This window comes from Diceros bicornis, chromosome 5, assembly GCF_020826845.1.
Source record: "Diceros bicornis minor isolate mBicDic1 chromosome 5, mDicBic1.mat.cur, whole genome shotgun sequence".
NCBI classification, from domain to species: domain Eukaryota; kingdom Metazoa; phylum Chordata; class Mammalia; order Perissodactyla; family Rhinocerotidae; genus Diceros; species Diceros bicornis.
Window position 1 is genome coordinate 24,482,650 of NC_080744.1, and position 20,468 is coordinate 24,503,117.

A 20,468-nucleotide genomic window follows, 5' to 3' on the forward strand; every position below is an offset into this window, starting at 1 on the left:
CCCCACGGGAAAGACAGATGTGGGGCTAATGAAAGGGCGGCAGAGAGGCAGGGGGCTGGCGGGGGCGAGCGGGGGCGTGGCGGGAGAGGAGAGCTCCGGGAGAAGAGCGCACCGAACCGCGGGGAGGTCCGGCGCGCTGTCGGGAGGAAGAAGGCGCTGGGGAGAGGGGCCGGGAGGGGGCGCGCAGTTTGGCCCGAGGGTCCTGAGCTGAAATTCAACACCCGCCTTCGGAGGGATCGTCCTCCTTTCTCCTCCGCCCCTTGCCTCCCTCCCTTTTCCCCTCCCTCCTTTCTTAATCCCCAGGACTGAGCCCCGCGCCGGAGCGGAGAGGGCCCGGGGGAGGAGAAAGGAACCGCACTGAGAGGGAGCGGGAGCCCGGGAGGGGAGGGACGGGGAGCCGCGAGCGGGGACGGGGGGAGGCTGAAGGCCACGCGCGACCCCCGGAGCCTTCCCAGCGTTCTCAGTGTCCCCCCCACCTCCAGGCGAGTCCTCAGGACCCTGACCCCTGCTCCTCCTTCGCCTCCTCTTTGCTCCTTCTTTTGTTTTGTGGCCTTTCTCTCCCTTCCCAGAGACACTGGGGGCTGCCCCGAGCTCTGGGGCGCGCCGGGGGGTTCTGCGAGGGTGCACGTGAGCGGGGCGCCCGGGCCAGGGAGCCGAGGGTGGGGGCGGGAGCTCGCGCCCCTGCGCGCGGGGCCGAGGGTGGAGGAGGGTGGTGTTGGGAAAGTCGTCCCGCCCCTTCGAGCCGGGCCGCGTGCGGGTTGCGAGGCGCCGTCGCGGGGCCCCCGGGCCTGCCGAGAGCGAGTGGGTGAGTGTGCACCCGCCTCTCCGCCGGGGCTGCGAGTGTCTGGGCAGAAAGCAGCCCCTCGGACGGCCCAGCCCAGCGGCCACGCTCTCGGGGGCCTTTGGCGCCAGCCTGGCCTCCTTTCGCCAACTTGGGCGAGTGAAGAGGGACGAACGTCGCAGTTGTCGCTCTCCTCCCCCCTCCCTCCCTCTCAGCGGGGCCGCCGCAGTGCCCCGGGCCCGGACCACAGCCCTGGGAGCACCGCTCTCCGGCGCGGCCCCCGGGTGGGGAGGGTGGGCCCCTGAACTCGTTCGTCCGGCCCAACCGCCCCGGCCGCTTCTCCCTGCCCTCGGGGCCGTCCTGAGCGGCGTGCAGAGGCGTCGAGCGCAGCCCCAGCCCCGGCCTCCTCGCCTGCCGCGGCCCTGGAAGGGGACTTTCGGCACCTGCGGACCCGGGGTCCCCCCGCGGCCTAGGGCAGGGAGCTCCAGGGGCCTGGCCAACCCGGCGGCCCGCGGGAGGCCGCGGGGACAGTACAGAGTGCGCGCCCTTGGATGAGGTCCCGCAGCGACGCCCCGGCCCGCCCCGCTCCTCCTCCCGCCCGGCCAAGCTGCTTCCCATTTGGGGAGTTTTGTGGGTTTTCTTTCTCCTCCTCCAACCTCCGCGGAGGCCACGACTCAGGCGCCGCAGCCGGGGGCCGCCTCCATGGTGCGGGGCAGCGGCTGCTGAAGTCAGCGAAACCGAGCCTGGCCCGGAGCAGGCCGCGCGGGAAGCCAAGGCCATGGCCGTAGCCACATCGGTGAGTCCACCAGGGAGAGGAGGCTGCCGGGCAGAGACCTCCCCAGCCTGCCCTGCACTCCTATCACTTTTATTCTGCCTTCTCTTTGTCTCTCTCCTCGGTCCCTTTCTTCTCCAGGAGCCTGTGTCCCCCGCCTCTCACTTCTGTTTGCCTTCTCCCTCCCACTCCTCATCCCTAGCTCCCTCTGGGTCTGGGCTGCCCCTTCTCCGCCCCCCTCTCCATTCTCCCCTTTTTCTTTCTAGAGGCCGCCCCTCGATGGAGGGGAGGGGGCGAGTCCAGCCCGAGTCCTGTCTGCTCTTTTATGGGCGGGAACAGATGGCCACTGGTGGTTGGCAGGGGCTTGTGATTGGGAGGCAAGTAAAAGGTTGGGAGGGAGCTGAAACAACCGAGGTGGCTCCAGGAAAATGGGAGAGACAGACCAAAGGGCCCACGGAAAACCTTTTCTAGAGGAGGGATGGAGGAAAGTGGGGAATAGAGCAAGAGGGAGATCAGACAGGGAGAAAGAGAAAATAGAGGGAGGAGGGGAGGTGATGTCAGCCAGCCTCTGGCCACTTTCCGGGGACTGGGGACAAAGGGAGGGGACAGCTGGCACGATGGGACAGTGGGAGGAGGCCTCCCAGAGAGTGTGTGGCCCACTGCCACCCCCATTAAGGCAGCCACTCCCTCGCAAGTCAGTTGGGCCCCTGAGGAGGGAGGGAATAGAGCAGGGGGGGCCACACCCGTCATCAGTCAGTCAATCAGCAGCTCTGGCCTGGGTTCTGAAGTTGCCAGGCCCAGAGGTTTGGCCCCATTGGACAGAATTCAAACCTAACTCAGGGAGGAGCTCTCCACAGCCCCGCCTCTGCTTTCTGTGCTGCACTCCCTGTAGTCTGAATCCAAGCAGTCCTGTCCCCTTTCCACCCTTCCCCAGGCCCTAGGATTCCCAGGGAAAGCCAGGCTGCCTCCTGTTTTCTGGGCCTCTCTGAAGGGTACTCTGGGGAGGAGGAGTGTGAGGCCGGACAGAGAAGCGTGGCTCCTGACATCCTCCCGGACCCCTCGAGGACCAGTTCGATTTCCACTTCTTCTCAGACCAAACTCCTTTTAGTTCCTCAGTCTGTGTGATGGTGAGAACTCCGGCTCCACTCTAGCTTGGAGCCGGGAGAGGTCCTGAAGATAGTGGGGGGACTCTGACATAATGATGCTGGCTCAGGAGCCAGCTGGTCAGCTTTGTAGTCCCAGGAGGCAGAATTTTCTTTTTACCCTGGGATGTGGGGGAGTGCTGTTTATGCTAATCAAACTCACAGGATCCTAATAACAGCCAGTATTTACTGAGCATTCACTGGCCCTAAGCTTTGTCCTGGTTGCTTGACACGTTATCTCATCCAGTCCTCACAACCACCCTGGACAGTACTGAGGCTCGGAAAGGTTAAACAACCCCCCCAAAGTTGCCCAGTTAGAAAGGGCAGAGCTGGGGCGCAAACCCACTCCACATCTGTCTGCCTCAAAATAGACCCAGAACACGTACTTATAATTTACAATTAGAAAGAAAAGTGCTGAGCTAACCAGGAACTTGTGTCATCTGGTTAGCAGGTTTTCTTTCTGTGGGAAAATATCCTTTAGAAGCCAAAATATAATCAGAAAATGATTTGGTGAGTTTGGAATCAGGCAAGAGGAGAAGTCTGTTTGTTGTTAAGGTCACCCGGCAATGAACGGCCAGACAGCCTCTCGCCTGAGGGCAACTTGCCACACACCCACCCAGGCCTGGTGGCCAAATGCAGCCTGCCTGAGACCTTTAGCTTGAGATTTTTCACTGAATTCGTCAGCCCACGTGGCCTACCTGCTCAGTAATGCCTGCCCGCCTGCTCTCCGCCTCCACGGCCTGGGATCTGCCAGCAGGTGCGGTCATGCACAGACACAGCTGAAGCGGAGTATGTTTTGATACTGTGAGTGGTTTAAACTCGATTTTCCCCAAGGACATCATGGAACCAGAGCCCTGTGAAGAGTGACTAGCAAAGGGAAATTGGGTGTAATGAAGACTTCACATGCGCTGGAGTCATGATTGAGTCATGGGCCCTCTAGACTTAACCACTGTTACTACTATAAGAAGAAAAAAGTAGGTCCTTGTGTTTGTGGTTGTGGAGAAGCAGGAGAGGAGTGAGCGACAGGCCAGGCTCGGAGTCCAACAGCCTGGGGTTGAAATCACCCTCCACCAGCTGCTCCAGCTGCGTGTTGTTGGGCAAAATACTAACCTCTCTGGTCCAGTTTCCTTTCCAAATGGGGAGAATGACGGCTCCTCCCTCCTAAGGTTGTTGTGAGGATTAAATGAGATGAGGTGATTAGTGCAAAGACTTGCACGGTGTCTGGATACATAATCTGCACTTGTTATCTGCAGCTTATTACCTGAGCATGTGGCTCTCGAAGGTAAAAGCTTAGATGTCCCCACTAGACAGGACTGCAAACAGGCTGATAAAAGCTTGCTCTTGGTTGGTCCGCCAGCCTCCCTCTGTACACACACACACACACACTCTACAGCATATACACTTTTCTCTTCTCCATGGTAACCTCGGCCTCTTCTGGTAGAATCTTTTATTTGCTCAGACTGAGCACAAAACAATTGCTTCGGTTTCTGTTTTCTTCCTTATGCCTGGGCACTGTCTGGGCTGTGCTTCTCCCAGTCTCAGGTCAGGTGCTTAACCTAACCTTTTGCTTGTGGGGGATGCTGCCTGGGAAACGGGGAAGGTAACGGAGATTCTGTCAGAGACCTTAGCAGGACGGCCTCCTGTACACGAGGCTTTGGAGGAAATTCATTCAACACGTGTTTATTGAGGACTGATTCCAAGTCAGGCCTTATGCAGGGCTAGGAATATAGCAGTCCCTGTTTTCACAGGGCTTAGGTGTGAGGGAAGAAATCGATAATAAAAAAGTAAATAGACGAATAGTGTAAAGTCTTATGGAGGGAACAGTGGGTAGAGACAACACAGAATGGGGTAGGGAGAATACTAAAGAAAAGACCTTTTTGAGAAGGAGACATTTAAGCAGAACTGAAAGATGAAGAAGGGCCAGTCAGGGGAAGAGCATTCTAGGTAAAGGAAACAGCAAGTGCAAAGGCCCTGGGGTGTGAAGGGCTTGTCTAGTTCAAGCAACAGAAAGGAAGAGGGAGAGCGCAGGGGAAGAAGCTGGAGATGAGGTGGGGCCCAGTCAGGAAGAGCTGAGTCGTAGGTCAGATTTTTAGCTTAAGGAAATTGGGGACTCTGGAGCGTTTTGAGCAGGGGGTGACATGACCTGATCTGTGTGTAAAGACCCCTCTCCACGCTCCCACCTCACCTACCAGGCCCAGCTGGCCCGGGCACTCTACGACAACACCGCTGAGTCCCCCCAGGAGCTGTCCTTCCGCCGAGGGGATGTTCTACGGGTGCTGCAGAGGGAGGGCGCTGGCGGGCTGGACGGCTGGTGCCTCTGCTCCCTGCATGGCCAGCAGGGCATCGTGCCCGCCAACAGAGTGAAGCTCCTCCCTGCTGGCCCAGCGCCCAAGCCCGGCGTCTCCCAGGTGCCCCCAGCCCAGCCTGGCTCACCATATCCAGCCCCAGAGCACAGCAGTGAGGACCAGGAGGTGAGAGCTGGAGCCCTCCCACGCCCAAGCCGGGAGAGCCCCGTTCCGCTGGCTGGTGCCTGCAGCGGGGCGGGGCAGGGAGAGCCCTGAGGTGGCCGCTCTTCACTGACTGCTGTGTGAAGCCTGTCTGCCACCCCTTTCTGGTCTCTGTTTCCCGTTAGGACAGGGAGGGGATTGGAAGGTGTCTGCGCTCCTCCAAGGCACACATCATGTGTCCCTGGTCCCTGCTCCTGACCCACCCACCTGTCTTGATCCCCCAGGTGTATGTGGTGCCACCCCCAGCTCGGCCCTGTCCCACCTTAGGACCTCTGGCTGGACCCTGCCCGCCCTCCCCTGACCCCATCTACAAGGTCCCCAGAGGCAGTGGGACCCAGCTGGCTGCCCCTGGAGATGCCTTGGAGGTGAGAGCCAGAAGCCTGTGTGTACCTTGGGCAGGGAACAGACGGCTCTCGGGGCCCCTTGCTGAGCCTGAGGGTGACTAACTGCTCCCTCTCCAGGTCTACGACGTGCCCCCCACTGCCCTCCGAGCTCCCTCCAGTGGCCCCTATGACTCCCCTGCCTCCTTCTCCCGCCCTCTGGCCCGGGTTGCCCCGCAGCCCCCAGGAGAGGATGAAGCTCCCTATGACGTGCCTCTGGCCCCGAAGCCACCAGCAGAGCTGGAGCCGGATCTGGAGTGGGAGGGGGGCCGGGAACCAGGGCCCCCCCTCTACGCTGCCCCCTCCAACCTGAAACGGGCATCAGCCCTGCTCAATCTGTACGAGGCACCCGAGGAACTGCTAACAGACGGGGAGGGCAGGAGCACTGACGAGGGCATCTACGATGTGCCCCTGCTGGGGCCAGAGACACCCCCTTCTCCAGAGCCCCCAGGAGCCTCAGCCTCCAATGACCAGGACCCTCTGGCCCTGCTTATGGCCAGAAGCCCCGCAACCCCACACAGGCCCCGGTTGCCCTCAGCTGAGAGCCTGTCCCGCCGCCCTCTGCCTGCCCTGCCTGTCCCCGAGGCCCCCAGCCCTTCCCTGGCTCCCTCTCCTGCTCCAGGCCGGAAGGGCAGCATCCAGGACCGGCCTCTGCCCCCACCCCCACCCCGCCTGTCTGGCTTCGGGGGCCCCAAGGTCGAGGGAGATCCAGAGGGCAGGGAGGTGGAGGACGATCCCGCAGGACAGCACAATGAGTATGAGGGCATCCCGCTGGCCGAGGAGTACGACTACGTCCACCTGAAGGTGAGCTCACCTCCTGAGCCTTGACCTGCACCAGGCTCTTCCAGACCAGAGTCACGGCCTGCAACTCTGATGGCGGGAGAGACCTGGGGAAGGAAGGGGAAGTGGGGAGGGGCGGGAAGACCCCTGCACTGAGACCCTGATCCCCTCCTGCAGGGCATGGATAAAGCTCAGGGATTCAGGCCCCTGGATAAGGCCTTCCCAAGGGATCCTGAACCACTGGAGGGGGGGCCGCCGGAGCAGCAGGTAAGCTTGTGGGGGTGGTGCCAGAGAAGGGGGACCAAGAACGAGGGACAGGACCTTGGAGGAAGGAATGTTCCTAACTGAACCCTCAAGGGAAATAGATTAGGATGAGGGGAGAGTTTATGAAAGGGGAGGGCTGGGGTAGAGAAGAGTTTGTATTCAACAGGAAGGAGCTGGTACTTAGAAAAGGATATCAGGAATTCAGAAAGAGGAGAAAGAATGTGTTGGAGAGGAGTCAGAAAACCAAGCAGCGAGGGGAGTAGAAGGAGCTTCTGTGCTGTGGGTCAGAGCTGGGCCAGGCGACTTCTGAGGCTCCTTCCAACTGTGAATTCTTGTTGTTCCTAAGAGACCTGTCTCCTAATCCCAGCTCCACCACTAAGAAGCCAGGGCTCAGAAGCCACCTGTTAATCTCTCTGGGCCTCAGGAAAGTGAGGTGGTCTCCTCAACTCTGTCTAGACTGGTCCCAATCACAATAGCTACCGTTTATCAGGTATTTACCGAGTGCCAGACCCTGTAATGGGTCAACACTAATCACAGCCGTAGTTAGTACTATTACAGGGCTTACAGTGTGCTGTGATCTGTTCTAAGCCCTTTCTATATAGTGTGTCCATTAATCTTCACTGCAGCCTCAGGAGGCAGATCTCAGAACTGCACTTTTCTGTGTGGTAGCCACTAGCCACGTGTGGCTATTGCGCACTCAAAACGTGGCTAGTCTGAATTGAAATGTGCTGTGAATATAAAATGCACACCAGGTTTTGCAGACTGAATATGAAAAAAAAATCTCAATAATTTTTACATTGATTACATGGTGAAATTACAACATTTTTCATACTTAGAGTTAGAAAAAATATACTAGTTTCTTTTTACTTTTCTTAACATGGCTACTAGAAAATTTAAAATTACACATATGGTTCACATTATGTTTATACAGTCACGCATCACTTAACAATGGGGACATGTGCTGAGGAATGCAAGGTTAGGCGATTTTGTCATTGTGCAAACATCCTAGAGTGCGCTTACACAAGCCTAGATGGGATAGCCTACTACCCACCTAAGCTCTGTGGTACTAATCTTTCAGCACCCCCATCATCTATGCAGTCGGTCGTTGACCAAAACATCATGATGCGGTGCATGACGGTATTGGGCAGTGCGGTCTAGAGTCCCCGTTTTAGAGATAAGGAAACGGGGCCAGCCCAGTGGCATAGCACTTAATTGCGCACTCTGCTGCAGCGGCCCAGGGTTCGGATCCCGGGCATGCACCAATGCACCACTTGTGAAGCCATGCTGTGGCAGCGTCCCTTATAAAGTAGAGGAAGATGGGCACAGATGTTAGCCCAGGGCCCAGCTTCCTCAGCAAAAAGAGGATTGGCATCAGATGTTAGCTCAGGGCTAATCTTCCTCACACAAAAAAAAAGGGAGATAAGGAAACAAAAAAGTTCAGAGACTTGTTTGAGGTTGTTTGAATCCAGATTTATCTGACATTAACTCTGGGCACTTTCCTGCCACTCGCTATGGGAATCTAAATTTTCTGATGGCAAAGGTAGGAGCTATAGGGGTTGCACTCAGGACAGGAACAGAGGGAGGGAGGGAGAGAGGAAGCGAGAGCAGAGGTGGCTCTAATGAGTGTCCCCATGACCACTCCTCTTGCCCTCAGGAGGCCCTGTCCCCAGGGGAGCCGCTGGTTCTGCCCGCCGGAGACCTCCAGCTCCTGCACTTCTACGCAGGGCAGTGCCAGAGCCACTACTCAGCCCTGCAGGCGGCCGTGGCAGCCCTGACGTCCAGCACCCGGGCCAACCAGCCCCCACGCCTCTTCGTGCCCCACGGCAAGCGGGTGGTGGTGGCCGCTCACCGCCTGGTATTCGTTGGGGATACCCTGGGCCGGCTGGCAGCCTCTGCCCCGCTGCGAGCACAGGTCGGGGCTGCAGGAACAGCGCTTGGCCAGGCGTTGCGGGCCACTGTGCTGGCTGTCAAGGGGGCTGCCCTGAGCTACCCTTCTGGCCCCGCGGCCCAAGAGATGGCGCAGTGTGTGGCAGAGCTGGCAGGGCGGGCCCTACAATTCACCACCCTGCTCACCAGCCTGGCTCCCTGAGGGGCCCTTGGCCCCGGTCTGCCCTCACCTGCCTGCCAGAGCTCCCTCCAGGCCTAGGGTGGCTGGAGGCTCTGTTTTAGGGACCAGGAGAGGTGGAGGTATCGTTCCCCTCTCCGTCCCTTCCAGTCATCTCAGTCGCTCACAGAGGCGGCTCCCCCCTGCCCCTTCAGCTTTTTGTACGAGCCATTTTGTATAAATTATTTATATTTAATATTATTCCCTGCATTGTCAGGGCCAGGCGCCGGGCCCTCTGGGGCAGGGAGGAACTGGACTCTTCTCCTCCCTCAGCCTGGGGTGGAGGTTCTTCGTCACTGCACTGCCGCCCACCTCTGGAAGCTTGGCCCCACAGAGAATCAGGTGGCTGAAACCTGGGGCCACCCAGAGCCCCTTTCTTGTCCTGTTTCTTTACTCTAGAACATCAGTGCCTCATTGCTAGCTGAGAGTGAGGGCAGGACATTGACTATCTGGAATGTGAACGTCTGGGTGAGGCCAGAGGGCTCCTCCCCACAGGAGGCAGGAGCGAGCTGGGCCTCAGGCACTGGGCGTGCACCTCAATAAACCCTGCTGTCTGGTTCTCTGACCCTCTGCTTCTTGGGAGCCTAGCAGGGGGTGGGTCTGGTGCCCCTTGGCCTAACCTATGGGACACACTGTAGGCAGGATGCCTTTAGGGTTTTTGGGGAAATTTTGCTGTTTCTTCAACAACTATTCATTCAGCGGGCTCTCAGCTCCCATCACTTGCCAGGCACAGGTCTGAACGTACATTGTGGGGGTGGGATGGATATAAACAAGTCAATTAAAATAAGTAAAGAAAAAAATACTTGCCACAGATTTGACAGTTGCTGGTAATGGAAACAAAGAGGGTGATGTGAAGGGCCAGCTAGATGAGGGAGAGGCTGTTGAAGGAGACTTTAGACGGGGTGGTTGGGAGGGGATGTCTGAGCTGAGATCCCAAGGATGACAGAAACAAGAAGGGCCTGAGAACTAGCATTCCAGGAAGGCAGACACTGATTACTGATCGGGGGCCTTTCCTCCAAGACCTCATTGTCTAATGATGTCCTTAGAGAGGTGCGCATGTGGAGAGGGTGGCCACACGAGAGCCTTGAAAGGTGCCGTCCTGAAGAGGTCACCCCAACTAAAGGCCTGTCCTCATCTTTGCACCATAGGACAGCTCTGGCCAACTGGAGAGTACCGCGGCCAGCCTGGGCACCCTCCCCCTTAAGTTAACCCAGAGGGTCTAGCCCCTTAAATGCCCCTTCCCAGGCTTCCTGCTGCCCGTCCTCTGGACACACCATCTTTTAGAGGAGCGGAGGGGCAGGTGAATGCAATGTGTTGGAGGCCACAGTCCTCAGGGCTCTGGTGAACTTGATGAGCCTTGGCCTGGATGGAGTATCACTCCAGCCACTTACACGAGGGAAGAACCCCAAGCCACAGATCCATTGTTTCAGTTCTGCTTTCCTAAGGTGATACCCTGGCCTAGAGACGGGATTGGAGGCACCCCAAACTTCTGTCACAGTCTTAGTCTCTTGGCATCCACTATGCATGTGCTTCCTCCATTTTGGGTTCTTTCTCATTTCACTCTCATTTCCAGATTCTGGGGCTACCAAAATTCACCCTATATGTTGAAGACTTATAACAGGGGCCATCCTCTATCATCTTCCAGAAAGAATTTCAAGAGGTCAGCCTGGAATTAGAGTCAGAGGTCACAGCGGAAGTCCGAGATCTGCCATGTACCTAGGTGTCTGCAGGAACATCCTGTCAGTCCCTCGGTGTCCCAGTTCCATCTTTAATATGAGGGTGATCATAATGGTCTCACAGGGTTGTCGTGAGGTCCTAATGAGAACACATGACAGCCTGACACCACATACAGCTAAGGGATTGTAGTTCCAGGACAGACAGGGACACAGACAAATCCCTCGAATGTTGGCTGTGACAGCACCAAAGTAAATCCTGAAGAGATGCTGAAATGAGTTGGGGCAGGGGAAGTGGCGGGAGGCCGCTTAACGCGTTAGAAGAGTTTTCCATATTTGGAAACTTATGAACAGAGGAGATGAATTAGAAGTGTGGCTCAGTGGGGAGAAGAGGGATTGGATTTCCTGGCTAAGACTCTCAGGACACCCCTTTCCAGCCCTCACCTGAGATTAGAGAATAAAGTCCCTATTAGGTATCAAATCTCTTAGAGAAGTATGTCTCTAACTTTAATGTACATACACCTGGGGATCTGGTAAAAATGCACACTATGATTCGAGGGCCTGCATTTCTAATAAGCTCCCAGCTGATGTGGGTGCTGCTGGTCTGTAAATCACACTTTGAGTAGCAATTCTAGGAGTTAGGGAAGCCTTCTCTGAGGCAAATCTGCTTGAGCTGACAGCTGAAGGATGACTAACCCGGAGGAGAAGCCTTCTAAGCATAAAGACCAGCTTGTGCAAGGGCCCTGTGACATTGGAAAAACTGAAAGGCCAGTGTGACTGGAGTGCAGAGAGTGGGGAGAGAAGTGCAATGGAGCTGCAAAGAGCATAGGACCACATATGAGGTGCGTAGAATGTTAGTATTTACCTTGATGATGAGGAGAAGCCATTGGAGGCTGTTAAGCAGGAAAGGGACATGAACAGATCTGCATTTTGAAAAGATCACTCCATCTGCACTCTAAATAACAGATGGGGGATGGGGGTGGAAACAAAGCAGAGGCAGAACACCAGTTAGAAATTCAGAGGCTAAAGCAGTCTGTGTAACAGGTAGCTTGACTAATGGTGGTAGAGATGGAGAGAAGCAGAATATCTGAGAACTCTAGGAAGTAAAATGGACAGCATTTTGTAAGGATTTAACGTGGGGGTAAGGAAGAGGGCGCTCTAAGGGCTGTCACCTGAGCATCTGGCCCCCTTTGGATGATGAGAGGGGCCATTCACTGAGGAAAGAAGCACTAGAAGACAAGCAGGTTACAGGGGGAAGAGCATGAGTTTGAGTCCCTGTGAGTCATCCAAGGTAAGAGGTCAAATAACAGACAGCGTCTTGGGTCTGGGGCTCCGAAGAGAGATGGGAGCTGGAGATGTCAATCTGGGGATTAGGGTTGTGTTGCTTTGTATTGTTTATATTGAGGGTGATTGAAGCCATGAGCATTGGTGAGATCTGAGGTGGAGAGAACAGTGTGAGATGAGAGGAGGGCCTAGGACCAAGCCTCTGAGGATCGCAGACACTGGATGATGGTGAGAAAGAGGAGGATGAGCCTGCAATGGAGAGAGGAGGAGCAAGAGAAAGAAAACCAGGGGAGTGTGGGGCCAAGCATCCAAGAAAGTGTCTAGAGGAAGGGGTGGTCAACAGTGCCAAATGCTGCTGGCAAATGATGGAGACTTGACCGGGATGGGGTGGTGGAACCCGGAGAAGTGGGCTGGTAGAGGACTGAGGCCAGGGCTGAGTACAGTGCCCAAACCGGTCTTCCATATGCATTCCCTGTCCAGGCTGGCCCCATGGCTTAGAGATTGGGTGCGAGCGCTCCACTGCTGGCGGCCCGGGTTTGGATCCCAGGCGCGCACCGACGCACCGCTTGTCTGGCCATGCTGGGGCGGCGTCCCACATACAGCAACTAGAAGGATGTGCAACTATGACATACAACTATCTACTGGGGTTTTGGGGGAAATAAATAAATAAATAAATAAATAATTATATGCATTCCCTGTACTGTAATTGCTAGTACACATGCCATCTCTCCAGTAAGCTACTCCAAGATGAGTCTTGTCCATCCTGTTATCCCCAAAGCCTAGCACAAGGCCAGGCACATAGAACAGCCTAATAAATTTTACTGGTGAGTGAATGAATGGATGGTGGATGGGTGGATGGATGAATGAATGATGAGGAAGAATTGGAAGCAAAGGAGGAATCTCTGGCATCTGCCTGGGCCAGCTACTATCCTTCAGCCTTTTTCCCCTTTTTACTGCAATGGCCCGCAGACTCAGGGAACAGAGACAGAGCCCTATCCCCTCCCTCCCCTGGGCCCTGGCCCCCCTTCTCTCTGACGAAGAGTCTGGACCCAAGGTTCTGCTGACGTGGGAAGGGGAGGAGAGTCTGGAGGAAGAGGAGGGGAAAGCAGCGCAGAGATCGCAGAGACGAAGGAGGCGCCCGCGGCTGCAGAACCGCAGAGCGGGGTCTTTCCGGCCTCTGTGTCCGGCACCGGACGCGCTACTGGGCCAGAGGACAGCGCATCCTTTCGGTGCGGGCCGGCGAGGCCCCAGCGGTCGGCAAGCTGGCTCCCCGCGTGGCCACCGGGACCCCCGAGCCCAATGGCGGGGGCGGCAGCAAAATCGACAGCACTGTAGAGATCACCTCCAGCCCCAACGGAGTAAGTGCCCGCGCCCTGGGGGCTACGCCATCATCTCCCCGCACCCCCGCCGAGCGCCTGGCCCTTTCCTCCCGCGTATCCCCGCTCGTGGCTGCCTTCCCCGCGCCCGCCCTCTTCCCTTGCTCTGCGGTTTTCTCCGCTTCACCCGTCTCCTGCCACCCCCCACCCCCACAGCAGGTCGGGACCCTCGGAGATGCGGTGCCCACGGAGCAACTGCAGGGTGAGCGGGAGCGCGAACGCGAGCGTGAGGGGGAGGGCGACGCGGGCGGCGACGGGATGGGCAGCAGCCTGTCGCTGGCCGTGCCCCCCGGCCCCCTCAGCTTTGAGGCGCTGCTCGCCCAGGTGGGGGCGCTGGGCGGCGGCCAGCAGCTGCAGCTCGGGCTCTGCTGCCTGCCCGTGCTCTTCGTGGCGCTGGGCATGGCCTCGGACCCCATCTTCACGCTGGCGCCCCCACTGCACTGCCACTACGGGGGCTTTGCCCCCAACGCCTCTGGCTGGGAACAGCCCCCCAACGCCAGCGGCGTCAGCGTCGCCAGCGTCGCCAGCGCGGCCCTAGCAGCCAGCGCCGCCAGTCGCGTCGCCACCAGTACGGACCCCTCGTGCAGCGGCTTCGCCCCGCCGGACTTTAACCATTGCCTCAAGGACTGGGACTATAACGGCCTGCCGGTGCTCACCACCAACGCCATCGGCCAGGTGAGGCGGCCTGGTGGGCCACGGATCTGGGGGAGGGCCAAGAGCTACGAGCGCGGGGCCTCACGCCCGCTCCATCCCTCTCGCATCCCCAGTGGGATCTGGTGTGTGACCTGGGCTGGCAGGTGATCCTGGAGCAGATCCTCTTCATCTTGGGCTTTGCCTCCGGCTACCTGTTCCTGGGCTACCCCGCGGACAGGTGAGGGCTGCTGTCGGGACAGGGCGAGTAGAGAGGAGGGGGTGCTAGGGCGGCTAGCCCAGGCAAGTGGTGTTTGCAAGAGGCTGAAGAGGATTCGCTGGACTCTGCAGTCTTCTCTGGACTTCTTCTGTTCAATGATATGCAGCCCCACCTCTGTCTCAACTTCACTCCCCATCAAGAAATACTCCTTCCGTACCTCTTCTGCGCAAGGGAATAAAACCACTCCCATACCTATGGATGAATGGCCTCATCTCCAAAGACGATAGCCCATCCCCGCTGACCAAAAACCTTATCTCCACAGATCAAAAAAGCCCTAGTTCCTCATCTATTGTCCTTATCACTACTAACCACCTCCCTCACCATCTTCATAGATTAATAGACTCAACCCCCACTCATAGCCCCATTCACGTGGACCCTTAACTCCATCTCCATGGCCTAATTCCTAAAGATCATCATGTTCATTCCTGAATATCACAGCCCCACTCCCAATGACCAATGGTTTAACTCTACAAACAAATGACTCCACCCTCATGGGTCAACAGTCCAACCTCCATGGATCAATGGCCACAACAGCACTCCCCCAGAGATTAATAGTCCCATCCTCATGGATCTTCAGTGTTCTCAGATCCTCTCAAATCAAAAGCCCCATTTCCATGAATCAGTGGCCGCATCTCAAAGATCAACAGCCCATCCTCACGGACCCGTAGCTCTCCCCAGGGATCAAAACTCTCATCTCCTCGGACTCTCAGCATTGCCTGACCAGGTGCTCCATCTCCACTGACCATCCCCATGGATTATTAGACTCATCTCCACTGATCTACAGTCCCATCCAAATGGATTAATAGTTCAACTCCCATGGATCAAAGGCAGCCCTACATTCAATAATCCAGTTCCCTAAAATCAATACCTATCCTCACTGCCCAGTAGTCACATACCTCTGTGGGCAAATGAATCTAAACCCACAGGTCAATAGCCCATCCTCATGCATCAGTGCCCTTATTTCCACAGACCAGTAGAATCATTCCTATGGAATAATAGCTCATCCCCAAAGACCAATAATTCAGTCTCCTAAATTCAGTAGCTTTACCCTCATTAACCAATAAGCTCATCCCCATGGAAAAACAGCCCTACTCTATTGGGTCAGTAGCTTCCACTCTCTGGGATCAATGCCCCCTTCCCAATGACCAGTGATCCCAGTTTTCATCCCCATAGATCAATGGTCTTATCCCCAAAGATCAATAGCCTGGCCTCCAAGGATCAGTAGCCTTGTCCTCAACTGACTCATAGTCAGTGACCATCATCACTGACCAATAGTCTCACCTTTCCTGATCTGTGACCCTATTCTTACTGATTATCCCCATGGATTACAAGATTCATCCCCACTGACCAATACACGATGTAGGCTAAGATCCCCACCCCGTAAATCAGTGGTTCCATCTCCTAAGATCAATTGTCCAATCTTCAAAGATTAGTGATCATCCCCACTGATCAACAGTCCTACCACATGGATTAATGGATTAATAGCTCCAGTCCCATGGATCAGTGGCTCCATCTTCTGGCCAGTGGCTCCATCCCCACTGATCATCCTTATGGATTAGTAGACCCGTGCCCCAACCACATGGAACAATGGCCTCATCCCCCAAAATCAATTATTCAGTCCGCTGATATCAATAGCTTCATCTTCGCTGACCAATACTATCCCCATGCACAAGTGGTCAATGGCCTCACCTCCACAGATCGATAGCTCCAACCCCATATATCAATGACCCCATCTCCTCTGACCAGTCTGAGCAAGACAAGCTCCATCCCCACTGACCAATAGCTCTATCCCCAAGGATCAATGGTTCCAAGTCCCCTAAGTGGTATCCCATCCCCTCTAATGGCTGGTTTCACTTCCATGGAGAAATACCCTCATCTCTGACCAGGAGCCCCATCCCCAAGAGTCAGTGGTCCCACCCCTGCAGAACCATAGCCATGCCCCAGGTCCCAGTAGCCAGACATCACTACCCACGTTCCCCATCCTTTCCCATCCTCTCTAGCCTCAGTCCAACTCTTGCTCCCAGGACCTCACCTTCATATCTCCAGCTTTGAAGTGGGCAGCTGGGTTCCACCCAGCAACTCCTCCCCTAGGGAGTCTGGATGACCAGAGGCCCTTCCTCTTTCCAGGTTTGGCCGTCGTGGGATCGTGTTGCTGACCTTGGGCCTGGTGGGCCCCTGTGGAGTGGGAGGGGCTGCCGCAGGCTCCTCCACAGGTGTCATGGCCCTCCGATTCCTCCTGGGCTTTCTGCTTGCTGGCGTTGACCTTGGTGTCTACCTGATGCGTGAGTGGCACCCTCCCAGAGGTCCTTCCCTTGGGGCTCATGCCTGCCTGTCTGCCTCCCCAGGCCGTTCCCACTGCCCCCTAGGGTCCCATCAGTCCCTTGTTCAGCCCCAAATTTCAGCTGTCCAGAATCTCAGCTGTCTTTCTTCTCATGACTTTGAAGGATCCAGGGGTCTTGCTCCTCTCCATACCCCTCTCTCCCCACGATCCTTAAGGCCTTCGTTGCCCTGGACTTACTGCTGTCAGGGAGTAGAGCCTTATTTAAAAAATGAAATCCTGACTAGCCATGTGACCTTGAACGAGGGTTGATGTGAAGGTCAAATAAGAGGTCTGATGTGAAAGGGCCTATGAACTGGGAATGTGGAACACCCACCAGGGACTCTGAACCTCGAGCCCTCCCTGAACAATCTCTCCACTCTTTGCCATTCAGAGGTTAGTCTGTGGGAGGCGACGGCTGCAGCCTCCACTCAGGGTCTGACCTCGCTCTCTGTCCTCCTCCCTCCTTCCCTCCTCTTCCCTCCCACGCCCCCTTCCTCCCTGGCCTCTCCTCCCTGTCCCTGCTGTATCTCCAGGCCTGGAGCTGTGCGACCCAACCCAGAGGCTTCGGGTGGCCCTGGCAGGGGAGTTGGTGGGGGTGGGGGGGCACTTCCTGTTCCTGGGCCTGGCCCTTGTCTCTAAGGACTGGCGATTTCTGCAGCGAATGATCACCGCTCCCTGCATCCTCTTCCTGTTTTATGGGTCAGTATCACCTCCACCTGTGGCCTGGCCACTCCCCTCTCTCCTTCCAGCCTAGCTCTAGCCTGGAGACCCCTCTACTTCCCCACTGCCCCTCATCCAGGCCTGCCCCAGCCCAGCCCCTCAGAGGTGGGAGTTTCCCATCCCTGGGTCAGGCCTCACGGTCACTCCGCCACCTCATCCCCAGCTGGCCTGGTCTGTTTCTGGAGTCTGCACGGTGGCTGATAGTGAAGCGACAGATTGAGGAGGCCCAGTCCGTGCTGAGAATCCTGGCTGAGCGGAACCGGCCCCATGGGCAGATGCTGGGAGAGGAGGCCCAGGAGGCCCTGCAGGGTAAGAGACAGGGGTCCCTACAGGCGACACCTCACGTGCACACATGACGGTGCCCTCTGCATGGCTGTAGCTGTGCCATCTTCACCCAGGGTCCTCACCACTCACGTGGGAGGACCCTGGGTTCTGCACTGTTTTCTTCTAACAGACAGCTCCTCTCTCTCTCCCAAAGACCTGGAGAACACCTGCCCTCTCCCTGCAACATCCTCCTTTTCCTTCGCTTCCCTCCTCAACTACCGCAACATCTGGAAAAATCTGCTTATCCTGGGCTTCACCAAGTGAGCCTGGGTGTCTGAGCTGAGGGCCAGGCCAGTAGCTGGGATGGGGGTGGCTGGGTGGGGCAGGCCCGAGGACCCCTGCAGAGGGCAGCCAGGGCTGTGGAAGGCTGCAGATGGAGATTCAGACACCGTCCTTTGCTTTCCCACCCCTTCTCACAGCTTTATTGCCCATGCCATTCGCCACTGCTACCAGCCTGTGGGAGGAGGAGGGAGCCCATCGGACTTCTACCTGTGCTCCCTGCTGGCCAGCGGCACAGCAGCCCTGGCCTGCGTCTTCCTGGGGGTCACCGTGGACCGATTTGGCCGCCGGGGCATCCTGCTTCTGTCGATGACCCTCACTGGCATCGCGTCCCTGGTCTTGCTGGGCCTGTGGGATTGTGAGCATCCTCCCTTCTCCACAGTGTGGGCTCAGCAAAGGAACCCCAGCAGAGGTGCCTCAGACAGGCCCAGCCACTGCTTCCTGCACAGGCCTCCCAAGACAAGACCAGTCCCTGCCCAGATAGTCCACCCTGGGCATGCAACACTCCCCAGGCCACACAACCCTGTCTGTTCTCCTGATCAATTAGTGAATGCCAAAAGCCCACCCGGCTGGAACCATAGGATCAGAGAGGCAAGGGGATGATGCCAGGGACTAGGCCAAGCATGATCTCCCCACCTCCATTCACATCCTCCCTCTTGGTCCTCCAGATCTGAACGAGGCCGCCATCACCACCTTCTCTGTCCTTGGCCTCTTCTCCTCCCAAGCTGCTGGCATCCTTAGCACCCTCCTTGCTGCTGAAGTCATCCCTACCACCGTCCGGTGAGAGCAGGGGTGCTGCCAGGGCCAGTCCTCCAGGCCTCCCACTGAGGACGGGGCCTGAGGGATGAAGGAGGGAAGGCTGCTGGAGAAGGGTTGGGGTGAAGCCCACAGCTTAAGGCTGAGTGCCTCCTCCACCTCCCCCAGGGGCCGAGGCCTGGGCCTGATCATGGCACTGGGGGCACTTGGAGGACTGAGTGGCCCAGCCCAGCGTCTCCACATGGGCCACGGAGCCTTCCTGCAGCATGTGGTGCTGGCGGCCTGTGCCCTCCTCTGCATCCTCAGCATCATGCTCCTGCCGGAGACCAAGCGCAAGCTCCTGCCCGAGGTGCTCCGGGATGGAGAGCTGTGCCGCCGGCCTTCCCTGCTGCGGCAGCCACCCCCTAACCGCTGTGACCATGTCCCGCTGCTTGCCACCCCCAACCCTGCCCTCTGAGTGGCCTCTGAGCACCTGGCAGGAGGCTGGCCTGTACAAAAAGGTGGCATAAGGCCCTGGCAAGGAGATCAGGAGGACTAAGGAAGGCAGGGCTGCCCAGAAGGCTCAGAGGCGCCTCACGCCAGCCATCGAGAAGAGCTCAGAGGGCTGTCCCCACCCCCAAGTCCTCCCTACTGCTTTATGTTCACGTCCTTGGCAAGAGTCGGGACAGGGAGAGAAGCCCACACCGTAACCACTAGGTCTGGGCTCCATTTTGTGCCCAAAGACATCCTCCCAGACCTCATTCTTTCTTGCTCTATCATTCTGTTTCAATAAAGACATTTTGAATAAATGAGCATACCATAGCCTGGACTTCCCTCCCTTCTGTTGTTCTTCTGTCTCCTGGGGAAAGGTTTCTCTCAGTGGATCCAAAACCAATAACTATCTCCCTCCCCATCCCTGTGCCCTGCTCCCCCATCCCCCACCGTGTGTGAACTTACAGACAACTACCACCCCTTACTGACTGCTCGCTATGCTGCTAGGACTGGCTAGGCACTTCACAAACTTCATTTAATCATTTAATCCTTACAATACTGCAAGGTAGGTGTTTGGATCAATTAAAGTGTTTTATTGTTGCGAACAATAAAAACTAACTGACTCCAATGAACTTAAGCAAAAAGGCAATTTGTTAGAGGGATGTGGTGGGGCAGGTTGTGGTGGGGGTCTCAGAATGGACGGAGAAGCAGAACTAGTCATAAAAGGTCCAGGAACCAGAGAGGCCACGGGTTCAGGGAGTAGGAACCAGTAATATTTTGTCAGGGCTTTACCTGGTTGAATGAACTCCAATGGGATTAAATCTTTGGGTCACCCCACTGAAGATTCATTTCCAGAGAGCAAGTGACTGGCTAGCTTGAGTAACACACACCCCCACACATATGACTGACAACTGGAGAGAGGGAGAGCAACCCCTGAGTGCCGTTAGCAGAAGTTAGACTGGATGTTGTGCAGGTAAACCCATGCATGCCCACCACAGTATTCTTGTTTTACAGATGAGAAAACTGATGCTCAGAGAGACTCAGTAACTTGCCCAAGGTTACAGTTAACGAGCGACAGAGCTGGGATATGATTAGATCCTGGAGCTGGAGCTCTTCATTGATATACACTGTGGCCACCTTCCCAACTCCTTCCAGTCTTTGGGCACTACCCTTGGAAGCGAGTAGTGAGTCTCTAGGCACCCCTGGGAGGTGGCAGTAGGAGACTGGAACTTGCACCCCAGCGCCAGGGCCTGCCTCTCGGTCTAGCTCTGGCTTAGCTTTACCACTTTGGGCAAATTTCTTAACTTCCAGCTTCCTTCAAGGGTTGCTATGAGGATTAAACAAGATAATGTATTGTAAGTACCTCTTAAATTACTCCACTAGATGGTAAGCTCCTTGAGAGCAGGAACTTTGTCTTACTCAACTTTGAAGCACCAAAGCCTGACACAACAGATGTTATATGTTAATATTTGTTTATTCTTTCAGCTTACGTTTCCTGTGTCCAGTTTACAGACCAGTACCATCCTGGATATTTAGGGCATAGGTTATCCTTCAAAAAGCTTAAAATCCATCTAACATGAGGAATATTGAGGAGGAAGAGAGGCCAGTGCTTTGGAGCACCAAAA

The 20,468-nt window shown here is 56.4% G+C and overlaps 2 protein-coding genes across 5 annotated transcripts; both read left to right on the plus strand.

Annotated features, from left to right (window-relative positions):
- Positions 1–698: 698 nt before the first annotated feature.
- Positions 699–9,543, plus strand: EFS (embryonal Fyn-associated substrate). 2 transcript variants are annotated; one of them, XM_058540925.1, is made up of 7 exons: positions 699–1,577; positions 1,820–1,930; positions 4,888–5,166; positions 5,427–5,567; positions 5,664–6,386; positions 6,540–6,629; positions 8,281–9,543. In XM_058540925.1, exons 1-7 carry the CDS (start codon positions 1,560–1,562, stop codon positions 8,713–8,715), a joined length of 1,797 nt encoding a protein of 598 aa, XP_058396908.1. In that variant the 5' UTR covers positions 699–1,559; the 3' UTR covers positions 8,716–9,543. The 2 variants fall into 2 exon arrangements, with proteins under 2 accessions (XP_058396908.1, XP_058396909.1); XM_058540926.1 differs by lacking the exon at positions 1,820–1,930 and having other exon boundaries at positions 702–1,577.
- Positions 9,544–12,792: 3,249 nt separating this feature from the next.
- Positions 12,793–19,168, plus strand: SLC22A17 (solute carrier family 22 member 17). 3 transcript variants are annotated; one of them, XM_058540928.1, is made up of 10 exons: positions 12,793–13,045; positions 13,223–13,738; positions 13,831–13,934; positions 16,101–16,255; positions 16,827–16,992; positions 17,177–17,322; positions 17,492–17,597; positions 17,757–18,028; positions 18,285–18,396; positions 18,541–19,168. In XM_058540928.1, exons 2-10 carry the CDS (start codon positions 13,322–13,324, stop codon positions 18,827–18,829), a joined length of 1,767 nt encoding a protein of 588 aa, XP_058396911.1. In that variant the 5' UTR covers positions 12,793–13,045; positions 13,223–13,321; the 3' UTR covers positions 18,830–19,168. The 3 variants fall into 3 exon arrangements, with proteins under 3 accessions (XP_058396911.1, XP_058396910.1, XP_058396912.1); XM_058540927.1 differs by having other exon boundaries at positions 12,991–13,045; positions 17,757–17,974; XM_058540929.1 differs by lacking the exons at positions 17,492–17,597; positions 17,757–18,028 and having other exon boundaries at positions 12,991–13,045.
- The last annotated feature ends 1,300 nt before the right edge of the window (positions 19,169–20,468 follow it).

Coding starts and splice junctions, on each gene's coding strand:
- SLC22A17 (XM_058540928.1), top strand. CDS start 13,322: ATGGGCAGCAGCCTGTCGCTGGCCGTGCCCCCCGGCCCCCTCAGCTTT. Junction 17,323..17,491: donor GGCCCAGGAGGCCCTGCAGG/GTAAGAGACAGG, acceptor TCTCTCCCAAAG/ACCTGGAGAACACCTGCCCT. Junction 18,397..18,540: donor GTCATCCCTACCACCGTCCG/GTGAGAGCAGGG, acceptor CACCTCCCCCAG/GGGCCGAGGCCTGGGCCTGA.
- EFS (XM_058540925.1), top strand. Junction 5,568..5,663: donor CCCCTGGAGATGCCTTGGAG/GTGAGAGCCAGA, acceptor CTCCCTCTCCAG/GTCTACGACGTGCCCCCCAC. Junction 6,387..6,539: donor ACGACTACGTCCACCTGAAG/GTGAGCTCACCT, acceptor CCCCTCCTGCAG/GGCATGGATAAAGCTCAGGG.